Source organism: Lepidochelys olivacea (genome assembly GCF_965140295.1).
Source record: "Lepidochelys olivacea isolate rLepOli2 genome assembly, chromosome: 9".
In the NCBI taxonomy this organism is placed as follows: Eukaryota; Metazoa; Chordata; order Testudines; family Cheloniidae; genus Lepidochelys; species Lepidochelys olivacea.
In genome coordinates this window covers 40,571,012-40,588,912 of record NC_140419.1, presented here as the reverse complement: position 1 = coordinate 40,588,912, position 17,901 = coordinate 40,571,012, and the positions used below count along the sequence as shown (strand labels likewise).

Sequence of the window (17,901 nt, the reverse complement as noted above, 5' to 3'; positions counted from 1 at the left end):
CTTATTTGGAAGAACATTGTCTTCCTGAAAGGGCAAGGGTTGCAACAAACCTTCGTTCTGTGGATCTCATGTATGGCATATAGACAGGCTGGAATTTGTATAGCTGATGGCAGGTAGCCCTTAAGTGTTCTGTGGACCTAGGGCTAGTTCGGATATTGCTTTCAGACTTCAAGCCATGAAGGCCCCGACACCACACCAAAGACAGGTTGAAATGGTAGCATAATGTTCATGAAATTAGCTCTTGCGTTGAGTGCTATGGCACACACTCTATTTTGTGCTGACTGAGAGATCTGGGATGGTAAATTAAACTGCTGGGGAATCATATTCCCTTATTGGGACCCTTCTTGGGATACACTGTAGGTTCCTCCTCTTCTTGTTTAGTAGAAGCCTCTATCTATTAGTTCTCTAAATCCCTTCACAAATACACCATTGTTGACACAATAGTCAACAGCTAGTTCTCTCACTATGGAATTAAACATCAAACTCCAATCCACAATCAGAAAGCTTTGCAGCAGGCCTCATATTTGCTAGAATCATCCCTGTCAGGGCCACAAATAGCTGCTCCTTATTTCTTTTCTCTTCATGGACAAAATTGGATACTCCTCTCAGCTAATACTGTTGTTCAGTTTTCCCCGTCAGGTGCTTCGGCATCCCAGACCATCAGCTAGCTGCTGAAGTTGTCTTATTTGTTTTTTCTTGACTTCCTTTTTGTTTAAAAGCCCCCTTAAAAGTATTACCAAGTTTGCCTGGGCTCCGCTGGCGCATTAATTCTTTGACTCACCATTTTCTTTTTATGAGGCAAGTTGTTTTGTCTTGTCTGTTGACCCATAAATAAGTTTCAATTCAAGTTCCTTTTCTATTTACATTTGCTGTCTGGTTGTAGCTCTCCTCCCTCTGTTTCCCCTGCCCCTGCCCGCCATGAACCTGGAAGATGCCTGACACTGAAAGCACGACCAGTCATTATAATTCCTCAAAAGAATCACAACTCAGCTGGATGTTGTCTTGAGCCATCAACTCAGGCAATAACCTATCATTGTGTCTGGCCTTCCCTGATGCTTTCAGCACATCTGGCAGCCCCAAAGAGAAGGTCCTTGAGATTAGATGAATCAAATATTTTGGTTGAGGGCTGAGGCTAGGCATTGGAAGCTGGCACTTTAGTGCAAATTTGGCATTTTAGAAAAAAGTGGCACTTTGACAGTCTTGAAGCAACTGCCTGGACACATCAGTGCTCTTACCTTCACAGTGTGTCACTTGATTCTAATTCAAAAGGTAAAGCAATTGAACCTTCCTTGAAATATGTGTAGAGACCTACCCGTATTGATGATGAGCCTCATTTTAATGGCTTATATGTCTTGATGTCTGCACTTGAGACTTCAAGGACCTTCAGTTCTCTCCAGACCCTCTGATTCGATTTTCAGTAGAACCTACTGGTGGGTCCACATTACCAAAATGCTTGTTATATGAAGGTCCTCCACCACATTGTGTTGTGCTCTTGAAACATCAGACATCATTTGTGTCAGTGGTTTTGGCCTCATTCGAGACACACACCAGTAATGCACCAACTGTTTTGATGGCATGGATTCTTGCAGTGCACTGGTCTAGCTTAAGGCAGTAAAGGCATGGATGATTGTGGCAAGATCTGGACCAGAGCAAAGAAAGTAAGATTTTTTTGCATGTCCCAATATAGAAAAAAGTGCTTCTGGCTATCTGGGAATCCAGGAGTTGGGAGGTGTCTGGCATACTTGAGATTGCAACCCACTCTGACATGCTCAATACAGGGAGCAATAATAGACTTTGGCAGTTTCTTCAGATGCCTCTGATAGCCAATTGTTGTCTCCTCCATTTTATATGAGTTGAGTTTATGCCAGATAGCCTTCATCCATCTATTTGTTTCTGCCAGACATTGGGAAAGCAAGTAATTGCCTCCATCTGGGTCTGATAAAAAAGCAATGCACACTTGTATTATCAGCATATTAAAGATACTGTGACCCCTGCTGCCTCACTGAACTGAACATACACATTAAAGAAGAGGAGTGACATTCTGAAACTAAAAGCACTTGGAGAGTTGCCTGTCACCATTCTCTGGGGAATAAGCAGAGGCACTCTCAGGTTATTCCACTTCTCCATGGATTGCGTATATATATCAACAGCACTCCATGGCTGACAGCATGGAAGCTAATTGCAAGAGTTCCCCTCATCATTCGCTGTCATGTAGCCCAGCATACAGCACCCAACCGTAACTATTTCCCTAAGTGAATTAGTGCATTGAGGCATGAATCTGATTCATCATCTCCCTCTGTAGAGTTTCCAGCTGGGACACTAAATGAAACTCTATCAGAGAAGATAGTGTCCTTATTCTCACAGTCCTTGATACTACTACAGACTCTTAGAAAAGCATATCAATATCTGATTGAGTTTAACTGTGAAGTGGCTGACTATGAGGAACAGCTGACACTGAAATTGGTTGAGATAATCTAGATCAGAGGTTCTCAAACTGTGGTCCATGGACCACCAGTGGTCTGCGAGCTCCATTCATAGTGATAAATAGTTCCCGCTGATAGTTCCCGCTAAGGTGCATGCCTGGGTGACCGCACACAAGAGAATGAAGGGCCACCCACCTAATCAGTAGAGCTGCACTGGCATGGTTCCACTAATTAGGTGCCTGGACCCTGGAGAAGACACAAATGTAAGGTGAGGTGATGGCCTTGGAGGGAATAGAGGGGTAGGTGGGAGGGGGAAGTGGGGTGAAAAGAGGGGTTGCGGGGAATTTGGGCCATGCAGGGCTGAGGTGGCCAGAGAAAGAGGCAACTTTCCCCAGCTAAGGAGCTGCCAGGGCAGGGGAGAACCCCCCCTCCTTCCCAGCCCCAGCTCGGGGGCTGCCGCGGCAGGGGAGAGAGGGAGAGACCCCCCCCTCCTTCCAAGTATCAGCTCTGGGGCTGCCGAGTGGGGGAGAGAGGGCACATCCATCGCATTAGACAGGTAAGACTACTGATCTTAAAATATGAGTTGTGCTTTTATTTGTAGAACAAAAAAGTTAATTATTAAGGATTTTTTTTTTTAAATATAGCACTTTTATCCAAAGCACTTTCCAAATGTTGTTTGTACCGTTAGCTAACTATTGTAAATATCATTAAGTGGTCCGCCAAGACCCGCAGCAATGTTCAAGTGGCCTGCAAAAAAAAAAAGTTTGAGAATCAATGATTTCTAGATCAATTAGATGGCTTGCTTTGAAGGACAGCTCTGAAGGACAGGAATTTGCACGTGCTATGCCAGAGAAGAAGAATGTTTTAGTTTCTGCCACACAATGGCATATGAGTTTAAAAATTCCTTATATTGAAGGTGAGCTGGTTCATCACCAGACCTCTATCACCAAAGCTTTTGCCTTTCTTCCTGGTTACTGCTAGCCCCATATATATATATATATATATATTATCATTCAGGAGATTTCCAGCTAAATGCATCTGAGTACCCTACATACAAATGCAAAAGATTATTGCTTGGACTCAGCACTGTAACAGAAATTCAAATTTTGGTTAAAAGTGTCACAGACAGAGAACTTTCTTGGAAGCAACTCACCCTTCTACCCCTTAAATTTTATTTTGAGGGGATGTTTCTTAGCATGTGTTTATTTTAGGTATTATGGGTCAAATTCAGTCATCAGGTAACTGGATACAACTCTGTTGAAGTAAATAGGTCTGATTCTGATCTAAGTTGTACCGGTATAATCGAGCAAAAGCACCAAAGTTAAATGGAGTTACACAAGGATAAAACTAGATCAGAATGAGCCCCAGAGGAGTTAGAGGTGTCTTTAGAAGAAGAATATCCTGCTCCCAAATAAAAACGCTTGTTCTTATAAACATTACTGTCCATAATCACATACTGATTCTATACTGCTATTGGAAATTCCACTTGCAACAAGTTTTTTATGTGTTATCAGTTAGCAATATTTTATAAAAACTCAGGACACTTTTTTTATTCTTCACAGAGTGGGGATCTCTTATTTTGTACCTTTGGAAAACAGAAAATTACTGAGTTATAACAGATCAGCACTCATCTATCCTGTCAATTTTGCCTTCAAAATTGGGGAAAGCTTTGGTTTTCGGTTCTTGTTTTACTGTATATTTTGTTCATTTTGCATGGTGGTGGCAGTTACTGGCTGTTGAAGTGCACAATAAATTGATATAGGCTCATTGGTCTGAGAAGATATCCGAGTTGAAACACTGAGCTATAAACATTGCAAAATGTCCATGTGCTATCAGACCCATGATGGTGGTCAGTTAAAATTACTGGTATTTACCATAAAAGGACAAGAATGACAGGTACATCATTTTCTCTTTATCTCTGCTAAATAGTGCTATATGGAAGGCTTATTCATTGGCCTATTTCAGCAAACTATGAGATGCATTCTTCTTTCTAAGCATGCGTGTACAATCATTCCTGTTTATTCTAGTGGAAGTTACCCCACCCTATGAAGAAAACAGCATACCTCTGTAAAGTTTAGAAATGATCTATCTGAAATAGCTATATACTTGCATAGACACCAACTATACAATACTATATACTTGTATAGACACCGACATCATTGTGTGTAAGCACCAGAGTAGTATCTGAGCATGTTGTTTCAGATATTTTTGGTGTCTCTGGTTATTTCTGCATCCACCAAGCATTCTAGTAGACCATTTCTAGGAAATGGTCATGGCTTCTTATATGAAAATCAGCTTCCTGGTTTTACGCCTTTATAAATCGAGTGGGAGGTGGCGGGGGAGTGGGGGGAGAGGGAGTTGTGCAGACTCTCAACCCATCCTGAAACTCCCCAGCATTCAGGGTAGAACATTGCTACGTCCAACAGGGAAAACACAAGCTTCCTTTCACAGCTGGCCAGTTCATAGTGGGGGGAACATGACCCCCTCTTTTGCTGGGCCTTCCCTGTCTCCCTTTTGGGGTGGTTAGCTCCATTAATAATCATAGCCCCATGCAATCAAGTGAATGCAATCACTGCCATTGTGAGCAGCTCCTGCATAGAGGAAAAGGAGAGGTTAAAGGGGGAAATGCTCCTCTCACCCCTACTGCCCCTTCAGAAGCTAATCACTGGCTGGCTGTCAGATTCGTGCACTTATTGACTGTAGAGTTGCAGTACAATAAGTATTTTAATAGTGATGGGCAAATCATATAAGGTTTGTGGAAGTTCATTGATTCCCAGCATGACAGATAATTTTTAAAACAAGAATTTTATACTTCAGAGATTGTAACAGCTCCAGATGGTCATTCTGCTTTCTTGTAAACCAGTTTAAATGGATTTTACAAGTGGGTTTTTGGCACAATAATATTCTCTTTATGTGTATTCAGTATGGTCCAAGGTCAATTATGTCATTTTAAATGACACAATAAAGACTTCTTCAAATGATATGTTGTAATCAACCACAATATGTAGCTTCAGTTGTATTGTAGATGTTACTACTGTATTTCCTTATATATACTTAGGGAGTAAGGGAATATCAAGGAAGGACCCCAGTGAGACATTCCAGCTAATCTAACAGGAAAAGATTATGGGAAATATGATTCTATCATGCCTTCTTCATCCTCTTCTGTATCCCCCCACTTGGTCCTGCAGGTTCATTATTGTTTCCCTTCAATGTCTACATTTCAGTGTGGGCCAGGACGATGAAGCTGTAGGATGAATCCCCGGGAAACTGGCAAACCAGTTAAGTGACCAACTACAAAGTGAAAGGCCTGAACCCAGATTAATAAGAAGCAAAAAATATCTGTGCATCACTCTATTCTCTACAGCCTGGCCAAGATGCTTGAATCATCCGTCTATAACACTGACCACACAATGATCATCTTTAGTGTTGTCACCTTCAGACAAGACTACGGTGGTTCACCCTAATTAGTTGTCATGGCTTTCCTTGAAATCTCCCCAGAAACGCCATATAGTGTAGAATGAATGCCTACCGACTGAGGCCCTGTGAGTGGAGATCACCTACACTGAAACCATTGCCCTAACTTCATGTTCGTTTCCTGATACAATTTAAGGAGTAGGCTGTAATCTTTAAATCCTTGAATTGTGTACTTCTCATCCTGCATCACGTTACAACAATTCAGATCAGTTGGCAAGCTCTTGCTATTGGTTTCTGAAGTTTAAAACTCCAGGATCAGTGTCAGGGGTTTAGCCAGAGGCCCTCATCTGTGGAGCTTGGTCTCTTAGGGAGTCTGCTGAAGCCTGAACATGCACAACTTCAAAGCACAATTAGAGGCCCTCCTTTTTTTTTTTTTTTTTTGAGCTCTTGTCTGGTTTTGGGGGAAGGGTGTGAAGGGTATTTTGTTTGATTTTATATTCTGTTTGAGGATATTCCTGACAAAAGGAAAATGAATGTTAATTCAGTTCAATGTGTTCTTATGTACTATAATTTATATTTTAAAAATATCTACTGTGCATAAATACTTAACTGCTAATTTTAAAGAACACCTACTATTACTTTGTTGCTATTACTAGGTTTTTGGGGGGGAGGGAGAAATTGAATGTGGCTTTGGTACACTAACCATTTTCCAAATGGTGTTATGAACTCGGTAAATACTGAAAGGCCTAATGTACAGTAGAAACTAATCCTGAATTAGAGATGTTGAAAAAATGAAGGTTTTCTTGTACTCTGCAAAAATCCACCCAGAGAAACTTTTCTACATGATGGACAGCTTGGAGAAAAAGACTGATTTTTTTTCTCACTGTGGGGAGTTTTCTTTGAGATAAATAGTGATGCCAAATGTGATGCCATCAGAGAAGACAAAAGGGGATGCTCTTTGGCTGAGGAACGCATCTAAGAGTACATGGTGACATGTCTGCTTCCGTGACTGGGGAATGAAGCAATCCCAAACCTATGTCTACAAAACCTTCCCCCAACCCCATTACTCCAGTGTGTATTGTCACATTATATATATATATATATATATATATATAATATGAAATAACTGTTTTTTCTGTAGTGAGTACAGTGTTGAGAGAGAGTGGGGAAGGGAGTTCTCAGGGGTTTACTCATCAATGTCTAGAAGTGTACCCAGAAGAGAATAAGGAGATTTATACAAAGTGCTCGTGGGCAGTAGCTCAGTAACTCCAATTGCTTGCAAGTGGTGGATGTTAACATTTATTATTGACCACTAAAAATGATGCTATACTTGAATACCATTCAGATGCTGCATTTGAATAAAGTAGCCCGTTTGCCTAATGAGTTGGCTGTAGTATGCCAATGCATCTATGACTTCCTATTCACTTCTGGTGGCAATTCATGATGTTTGAAACCCTGTAGGATTTGAATTTGGAGAAGCTGCCTCTTTTTGCTCTGTTCATTTCCTCACGTTCATGGCAGTTGGTTAGCCAACTCAATGAAATCCAGTGATAGTTAGAATGTTTGGAGGCTAGAGGCGGGCTGTACACAGAGGAAGGACCTCAACTCTAGAATTCACTTCTCATGTTAGTTCCCAAGAGGCCAAGTCTTGTTGACTTCCAGGATACAGTGATAGCCCTATCTTTTCTTTAGGATTTGCTTGAGGGGATGAGGTCAGGCAATGCTTATGTTAATCTATAGCTAAGCTAAATTTCTGGATGGAGGCTACTTTTACTTAACATTGTATAAAGTTGCATTGTTTTTTTAAAGAAATGCACATGCTGCCAGAGATTGTTGTGATGGACAAGTGTTTAGAAAAAGGACAAATAAATATATGTACAAACAAATACATTGAAACCTGTGTTTAGTCTGTGCAAGCATAAAATGGTGTACAAAATCTCATAAAAATGTTATTTAATTTAGATTGTTTGCATCCTGTTTAAATTAAAAAATAGTCAAATACCTTTTTATTCACATATTCTGAAATAACAATACATTCCTGGGCAGGGATTTTGTGTGCTATGTTTCAACAACAAGTACATGTTTGAAACCCTTGAAAATAGCAGTTTACGATAATGGAAATGCTGACAAAACCTTAAATATAGTGGTGTTCCTGGATGCCATCACAACAATGCCTAAAGCGTATTCTAGTTGGGATTCTGTTCACTTGATTGTGGTAACTGGGATTGCAGGAGTTTAACAGTGTTTGACTAAATTGGATATCAAACCTATATTTGTATGTTACAATATTGTAAGATGAGTTATTAGAATATCTGTATTTGGGTATTATCAACAGAATAATTTTGCATTCTGTTTCTTCCTAGGAGGGGAAGTCGCTAAGCCCAGATTTGCTCAGTATTTCCATGGCAGCCTTGCCAGTCTCACTATCCGTCCAGGCAAAATTGAAAGTCAGAAAGTGATTTCCTGTTTGCAGGCCTGCAAGGAAGGTCTGGATATTAATTCTCTTGAGAGTCTTGGCCAAGGAATAAAGGTGAGGGATGAACTGACATCATCTTTGATAAAATTTAGACCTGATTTATGAAGTGGAGAGCCAGAGGTAAAGTACACACAGTACAAATGTACTCCTAGAAGCAATATAATTTCCCATAAAGTCATGCAAAGAAAAAGCATAAAGGAGAGGAGCTGTGATAATGCAAAGAAAAATATTTCCATTATTTCAACAATACACACTTAGAAAGTAAGGTGCCGCAGCTATTTCACAGTCCCTAAGGATTTCCAGGTCATGTTGTCAAAGCCCTGTTTTGGTACTCTTTACAAAAAGAAAAGGAGTACTTGTGGCACCTTAGAGACTAACAAATTTATTTGAGCATAAGCTTTTGTGAGCCACAGCTCACTTCGCTGTAGCTCACAAAAGCTTATGCTCAAATAAATTTGTTGGTCTCTAAGGTGCCACAAGTACTCCTTTTCTTTTTGTGAATACAGACTAACATGGCTGCTACTCTGAAACCTTTACAAAAATAGGCATGCTTCTACAGACTGCTGTATTTTATTGAATTTTGGTCTGAAATAGCTTTAAAGCAACAGGAAACATAAGTGAAATATCATTTCATCTGGTGGCAGCTCTGCAAACTGGGTTGTGTGTTAGTTTTAACATATATTTCACAAGGCAAACTACATTAATAGGACATTAAGATGGGACCATTAAGTATGCAAAAGTCAGGAAATGCAAAGATTAAATTTGCATGTGCAACTTTAACTGTGTTTGTATATATCCATTATCTTATGGTCTTTAATGACATAATCATGTTATAAAGTAATACAATATAGGGCAAACTCCTGGCCCCATAGAAGTCAATGGCAAAATTGCTAGGACTTCAGTGGGGCCAAGACTTCACTCATAGTTTTCTCTACTTTCTTGGATATGCATACGTAGCCTCTTGAATGTAATTTTCACCCTTTTATGCTGACACAAATTTGTCAGAATATTCCAGAACAGCTCTAGTTACTAAGAGACTTGTTAGGTAACAAATACTCCTCTCTAAACTGCATATTTTAACAAATTTGTCAGTTCCCAAGTATTATACATTTTCTTTTTAATCAGCAGCACAATCTTGCTTTGGCATATTTTGGGGAGTCAGCCAGTTCACTAATATTGAGTTATTTTAGCAGTATAGATAATCACAGTACAACCTTCCTTTGGAACAGAACAGAGAATTAAACAATTAACTAGGGAGGTAATTTAACTGCAAATTTATGTGGCCTCCACCTGGCAACAAATTGTCATTGTTACTCTGTGTTATATTTTAATCTAGAGAATGTTGTGAAGGTACTGTTTATGTGTATTTTTCAGGGAAATTATTTGAGTGGGTTTTGACATATGCCAAATGTGGCATATACTAAGTAATACACAGAGCTGCAAGAAGATACACATGTGAATCTAGACAAGAGGTTATGTTGTACTCTTGATTTATGGTATCTGCAGACAAAGGGGCAAAATTTAAGTTGCATGTGCAAGCTTAGGACCAGATTCTTCAACCTTTACTTGTGAAAATAGGTAATACTCAACATGAGTAACAGCTGCAGGAGTTAGCTTTATGTGGTAAAGATAAGATTGTTTCACTGTCTTTAAACTTGAGTTTGATTAAAGTTTTTGGACAAATAATTTATTCGCTGAAAAATGAAGAGTCAGGTTGGCTGAAGCTATTAACAAATTTGATATAAATTTGCTGATTAGTTTCCAACAAAACACATTTTTTTGGAAGGGGACCCTATATTGACAAGGGAATTTAGATGCCAATCACAAAAGTACCAGAGGAGGAGGTAGTCGTAGCCCCTTATACTCAGTAACCTTGAAAGCTGGCCTCCCATTTCCTAGGTGAGTGCCCCTAACCACTAGGCTACTGGCTATTCTGGGGTGGCACTCTCTGTCTTTCCTGTTGCATACATAATTACGTAGGTATAGAATCAGGGACTTGAGTTTGGGTCTCCCACATTCCAGATGAGTGTCCTCATTCTCACTTTCTTTGGACCAAAAACTATTCAAGCATTTTATATAAAGTGGAACACCCCTACTTCCACCACTACCTCCACTTCCTCCAGTAGTTTTTTAAAATCTAGCCCTTCATTTTCCTTTGCTTTTATTAAAAATACCCAGAAATGAAATATTTTGTTTCATTTAACCCAAAATGAAATTTGTCAACTTTTCTGATTAGCTGAAAATACTGAAAAAAATCGGTTTCAGTTTCGGACAAACGAATGTTTTTTGTGGAACTTCCGGAGACCTACAAAAACCCCAGTTATTCACCTTGTTCTACTTTAACCCTCGTGTCAGTATTGAGTGGCTCTATTTCACCACCTCATTCTTTCCTGGGTAAAACCTATTGCATGAAACCTTCTTTTTTTGTGGTACTACCTTTATATACTGAACAAAGAGCCCCAAAAGTACTCTATTTTCATGTTTTATTTATTATAGTGAGAACATAAATGATTTCATAGGACTTCCACCCCAGCAATTCAGTAAATTTTGATGGCATGCTTCTTAGCAATGTCCTTTACAAATTAAGATTATGAATGTAACATAAGGCTGTTTACTAGAAAATCCTGTTTCCTCACAAATATATACCAATACATGTATGTTGGAATTTGTATGTCATAAGTCAGCTTATACTTGGCTCATGCTTATTAAAAACATACCTAGTCGTTGCACCCCTGTTGTCATTTTGAAATTGACATTATTATAGTAGCCTGTGGTTTCAGGTGTGGGTGGAAAAACCTCTCTTCAGTTTTGCCTCCCACTGCTGCTCCCGCACGGATGAATGGTTCTCTCTATGAACCAGCAGTGGGTGGAAGAAAAATGAAGTCCAGGGAATTTTTTTTCCTTCCCACACTGAACTTCAAAACGTTTTCAATTTCAGAATTACAACAGTGGCATGGTGTTTCTTTAAAGGTGCTTCTTTCATTTTTACCTCCCCAACCAGTCTGACAGTCCGAGTTGACAGCAGGAGGCAAAAATGGAAAAAAGCAGTCAGAGATACACCAGGCAGAGTTTTCTGGTTGTGCCAAGAGGGAGAGGAACAGATAGAAGAGGCACAGTTGGTGCCTGACCTTGGGTTGAAAATTAATAGAGGAAGATCGTGTCCATTGTCCCAAAATAAACACACCTGGTGACATCAGATATTGTATGTGACTGCCATGGATATGTACAATATGGATATTTGAATGGTACCACCGCCAGAAGGAAAATGACTAGCGAATGTTAAAAGTTAGTAGGATTGTCAGTTGGTCCCTTTGATCTCTTTATATTTATCTAGAAAAGAACAGTTTAATACTGTCACAAGATTTCTTATGTTGCAATTTTTATCTTATGCTTCTTCCATGGTCTAATTTTCAGATATACACAACAAATCTTGCAGACACTGTCTATGCTATTTTTAACTTATCTCTCCCCTCTCCACACCCTCCAAGAGCAAGATGTAAACAGCCTAGGGCTTGTCTACACTACAAAGTTAAGTCGACTTAAGTTATATCAATGTAATTAAACCACTGTTGCATGTCCACACTACCGTCTTGTGTTGGTGGAGTGCATCCACAGTAGCAGCTCTTGCATTGACTCAGAGAGCAATGCACCTTGGGTAGCTATCCCACTGTGCAACTCACCACAATCTACCACAGGGTGTTTTGGGAAGGGTTTGTAATGCCTCATGGGGGCAGGTTCAGCATCTCCTGAATCGGTTTACTCCATTCCATCGACATTCTAGTATGTTTTGTGCCACTTTTCAACAGCTGTGGTAACCTGAGTGCCCACCATCTCTGTTAGAAAACATGGATCCTCACTGCTCTTCAGTATTGTGCTGAGCAGCACAAACACAACATGCCTGATCCAGCAGTATTTACTGAACTGTGAGTTTGATGATGGTGCCTTGGTTTCTGCCTTGCTATGCGCCAGGAAAATAAACAATTCAAGATTGCTGTTGCCATTCACAGAGCAGCTGCACATGGTGGACCGTCTGTTCTGGGCCCGAGAAACAAGTGGTGGGATTGCATCGTTATGCAGGTATGGGATGAAAAGCAGTGGCTGCAGAACTTTTGGATGTGCAAGGCCACCTTCCTGGAACTGTGTGCGGCGCTCGCCCCAACCCTCTGGTGCAGCGACACCAAAATGGGAGCTGAACTCACAGTGGAGAAGTGAGTGGCGATTGTTTTGTGGAAGTTTGCAATGTCAGACTGCTACAGGTCAGTGGGGAATCAGTTTGGTGTTGGGAAATCCACCATTTGTGGATGCAAGTATGTAGGGCCATTAATCATGTCCTGCTACAAAGGACTGTGACTCAGGGCAATGTACAGGAAATAGTGGATGGTTTTGCAGAAATGGAGTTGCTGAACTGCAGTGGGGCAATCAATGGCACGCACATCCCTATTTTGACACCAGACCACCTTGCGACGGAATACATCAACAGAAAGGGCTACTTTTCTACAGTATTGCAAGCGCTGGTGGATCACCGGGTTTGTTTCACTGACATAATATGAACTGGTCAGGGAAAGTGCATGAAGCATGCATCTTTAAGAACACAGGCCTGTACAGAAAGCTGCAAGCTGTCCTACTCCAGGGGAAGACAGAAGGCAGCCCTCCCAAGAAATCTTTGGCAAAGGATTGCAGACTACCTCCAGGAAAGTTTCCTAAAGACCTCTATGGAGGATTCATGGGACATCCAGTGCACATAGACAAACTGTTCGGCAGGGCCACCTCTGCCCAGCTGTACAGGGGAATGAGAAGCAAATAGTGACTCTACCTCTACTGGTTATTTCACAGATGTGGCCCTGCAATATTGAAGCAAACTGAGTACTTACCCGAGGTTCCTTCCCTTGCATCAGGCTCTCCAGTGCTGGACTGCTGGGAGTGGCTTAACTGCTCAGGAGTCAAAATGAGATCTTGGCTTGCCACTCCACCAGATGCCCGTATTGCCCGTCCTCCTTCCTCCTCCTCCTCCTCCTCCTTGTCCAGCACCTCATCTTCAGGGTTCACTCTGGTGGCCTGTGACTCCAGGTCCTCCCAAAGTATCTACTGGCACTTCGTCGTGGAGGTGGGGTAGGCACCAAGGATGGCATGCAGCTACCTGTAGAATTGGCATGTCTGCGGCTCCACACCAAGCAACTATTTGCCTCTTTTGCCTTCTGGTATGCCCGGTGCAAGTCCTTGATTTTTACATGGCACTGCTGCGTATCCCTATTGTAGCCCTTCTCCTCCATGCCCCGAGCGATCTGGCCATAGATGTCAATGTTCCTATGGCTGGATCAGAGCTATGCCTGCACCCAGGAGATCCAGCACCTGCAGTGCTGCATGGAGCCAGCATGGTCAGCTGGGCAGTTATATTCGCTTTCCACACCAAGTAAATAGAGCAATTTCAAAAATTCCCCGGGCCTTAAAAGGGGAGGGGCGTACACCCGTGTATCTGGCCACAGGGCAGCGGAGTTCAAATGGTGACTAGAGCAATCATGGTAGGGCATTGTGGGACACCTCATGGTGGCCACTTAGGTTAACGCATATTTATTAGATTGGCATAGCAGGCGGGAGTTAAAGTGGCGGGAGGAACATTGTAGTGTAAGCAACTCCATAGTCAACGCTGCCTTATGTTGACCTAACTCTGTAGTGTAGACTAGGGCTAGGATTTTCTTCCACTCCCTTTGGCAGCATTCCAGAACTCTTGCACCTGAGCCATTAAGTTAACTAGCTAGCTTGAGTCACCCCTTGCTAATGTCATTCTTTGCTGTTGCTAGTCTACAGGTAAAAAGAGTGATATGCATGATCATGTGTAGTGTTAGTACATTCTTCTGCAGAAAATCTCTTAAATTTTTCATGATGTGTATTCACAAGGCTTGAACCTACGTCTCCCTGTCCTACTCAGCTCGAAGCTTGCCCTGCCTCTCTCATGTGCACATTCTATTTAATCTTCATCTTTTAAACCTTTTTCTTTTAAAATGTAGACGTTTGTGTGACATGAACTATAAAATATGTTCCCATAATCAACAGTCAGCCTCAGGAAATGACTGCATGGAATGAAAGTGTGTTTGGTATTAGTTTCCTTACATTTTATGGAGCCTAAGTGGGAGGATGTAAACTCAGAAGGTTGATCTGGTTTTCTGTGCAGCACAGATGGCTCACTGACCTGATTAACAGACATCTTTCAGAAGGAAATTAACAACAAACTCTCACTCTCTCACACACATACACCAAACTAACAAAAAAGGTAGAAAACAAACTTATTTGTCTGTAAATGAAGCTCAGAATTAGGGCTTGTCTACATAGTGGGGTGTGATTTCCACAGTGCACTGATGTGTTACACATTAATTGGTCCGTGTAGACCCTGCTGCTGCACATAACAGGTTGTCTAGTGTGCTTTACCATCGTGCTGTTTCACACAGCATGACATTAAAGCGCAGTCAGGAAGATTTAGTGCACGTGAGTGGGAGCTACATGTGTAATGCATTAGTGTGCTTTAGAAATCACACCCCTGCAGTGTCACTACTGTGGAAAAGCCTCACGGTCTTGGTGGTGATAAAACCAATCAGCATTTACAGTTCACATAGATAGGCTGGCCTCTGTCAGCGGGCTGCTACATTTTTGTTTTCAGTCTTATGAGCTTTGGAAAGGTTAGCACAGCTACAAAGACAACCGATGATTCTCTAATAAGACTTATCCGTTCAAATGAGCAGCAGGTTTTATGCAGGAGGAAGCCCCAGTTTACACAGTGATCCCTCCAGTGATCATGAGATAGAGGGAGGAGAATACCCTTGGTTGTGACTGTCATTCCTGGGGTTGTGGCAACGAAAGTTTAATTGCTTTGTTCACTCATGTGGAAAAATATCTCAAAGATGGACTGGCATAAAAATACACAGAGGCAGTGAAAACAAGGCAGGACAGATTTTCTTCATGTATAACTCTTATTAAAGTCAATGATTTTCTACCAGCAATAATTTTTCCCTAGCATATCCTGTAATAATAATAATAATAATAAAATGATGCATTTATGAAAAGTCGCATTTCAAAAATATGAGCAGCTGAGTAAATAGTGTAGATTCACAGTAGTTCGACTAGCTCCTCATTTACTATACGGTTAACTATAGCAATAACAATTTCTAAAATGTGTGATAGATGAGCATCTGCTGGGTACTTGTTCCTAAAAGCTATATATGTACTTAACTAATATTGACTACTCACAGCATTTGTTTCTTAAATTATTAGATTTTAGCCAGTCTCTCTAAATAATTCCTTAGAAGTGTGTTATCCATCTGTTACCCTAAATACTAATTATATGCATTTTCCCCAGTATCACTTCAACCCTTCCCAGTCAGTCCTTGTCATAGAAGGAGATGATATTGAGAATATAAATCAAGCTCTCCAAAAGGTCTCATATATCAACTCTAGACAGTTCCCTACCGCGGGCGTACGGCGTCTTAAAGTCTCATCTAAAGTCCAGTAAGTTACATTCAGTTAAACTGATTAGATCAGTTATATTTTTAAATACATTATTTTTTCTTTGGAAATGTAAAAATAGAATTTGATTTAAAATATATGATAAACTATACCTTTACACTATCAAGCATAAGGCATGAGCTGCATTTGCTTTTATACTGAATTACTTTGTGGGTTTCTTATGTTTTGCTTTTATGGTGTCTTTCTTGTAAATGTAATTTAGTTGTGTACCATTTGTGAAGCATTTGGTCTATATTGAAGTGTCTGTGTGTATGTTATATATCAGTAGAAGGTCAGTATTATTCCCATTTGACCAATTGCTTAAGCTTTCTTCTGACATACTTAGAGCCATAACTTTTAAATCAGGCCTTTTATAATGACTAGAGGGTACATCTACAGGAACAATGCCTCTCTGCTAGAAATAGCCTTTGCCTATATTGTGATAGGGCCACAATCACTGCAAAATTGTGGCATCTTGGACAAAGTAGAAATTACTGTGTCCTACTATTATCATACAACTATCACAGAATAGCATAAACAACAATGATAACATTTCTCCATGGTAAAGGAACAGTCTTCCATTCCTTGTACACACAGACTTCAGTTGGAGTTGTTGGTGTTCAGGAAGAGCAGCACTGAGCCCATGATGCATTCCATTTAAGTGGATAGTTAAGTTCTTGATTCACATTTAACAAGACAACTATGTGTGGTAAACCCAGGACAAAGATACAAAAGGGGGGTAGTAATTAGTCCCAGGGGATTAAAAGGCCCCTCCCTATCCACTGAGGAGAGAGAGCCACTGGGCAATAGGGTTCAGCTGGAAAAGGGGTTGCTAGGGAACCAATTAGCTTCAGCTGACTCCATCTACTTGGGACCTTTTTAAACCCTCTGCTGGGTAGCAGGAGGAGGAGACTGAGGGAGTAGGGAAACTGCTAGTAGGCTGTTTGCAGCAAGACACCAAACCTTCCCAGTAGGGAGGCTGCACTTGCTTCCCCAGAAGGGCAGGAAAACAAGCACAAGGGACTGACTGAGGAGAGGAGTAGCAGGACCCTGTGCAACCTATAGGGATTTGTCTTGCCCTAAACTTGAGTCTCCAAGGCTAAAAAGGACTGAGGTAAACAAGGTATTTTGCCACATATGTTGTATCAATTTGGTCCTGTCAGGGTTCCCTCCCCACTCTGAACTCTAGGGTACAGATGTGGGGACCTGCATGAAAGACCCCCTAAGCTTATTTCTACTATCTTAGGTTAAAACTTCCCCAAGGCACAAATTCTTTACCCTTGGAGAGTACACTGCCACCACCAAGTGATGATCAGGGAAAGGACCACTTGGAGTTACTATTCCCCAAAGCCCTTATACCCCCTTTCCTGGGGAGGCTTGAGAATAATAATCTAACCAATTGGTTACAAAGTGATCACAGATCCAAACACCTGGGTCTTAAGACAATAGAGAAATCAGTTGGGTTCTTAAAAGAAAGGTAAAAATCACCTCTATAAAATCAGGATGGAAAATAACTTTACAGAGTAACAAAAGATTCAAACACACAGCAGAACTTCCTCTAGGCTTAGTTTCAAAGGTACAAAAAACAGGAATAAACCTCCCTCCAGTAAAGGAAAAATTCACAAGCAAAACAAAAGATAATCTAACATGCCTTGCCTGGCTTTTACTCTCAATTTTTGTAATATGAGAGACTTTTAGGATGGTTTATAGGAGAAGGAGTTTTCTGACCTGATGCTTCTCTACTTCCCAAGAGAACACACACAACAAAGCGTTCTGCGCGTGCCACCCCCCGATTTGAAAGTACCTTCTTTCCCCATTGGTCCTCTTGGTCAGGTGCCAACCAGGTTATTTGAGCTTCTTAACCCCTTACAGGTTAGGAGGAATTCTAGGCTACCCTTAGCTGTATGGTTATTATAGGTCCCTTCTGTTAAGCTTACAATGATTAGTTGTTATCTAATTAACTTTATTTTTTAACCATTGACTCTTTTGTTAAATGTTAATTAAGTGTCTAAATGTTTCTTGCCTACTGACCTTACTAATGATTGCACTTGCCACTGAAGTGTTAAACTACTCAAAGGTAATTCCAGTAATTGT

General features: G+C 40.8%; 1 protein-coding gene across 2 annotated transcripts in view; it reads left to right on the top strand.

Annotated features, from left to right (window-relative positions):
- CLSTN2 (calsyntenin 2) overlaps positions 1-17,901 on the top strand; it is a 693,894-nt gene that overhangs the window by 659,923 nt on the left and 16,070 nt on the right. For both annotated transcript variants that reach the window (XM_084640208.1, XM_084640207.1), the window contains 2 exons: positions 8,201-8,367; positions 15,662-15,810. In XM_084640208.1, coding sequence (XP_084496334.1) covers positions 8,201-8,367; positions 15,662-15,810 — 316 coding nt within the window. The remainder of the gene's footprint in view (positions 1-8,200; positions 8,368-15,661; positions 15,811-17,901) is intronic.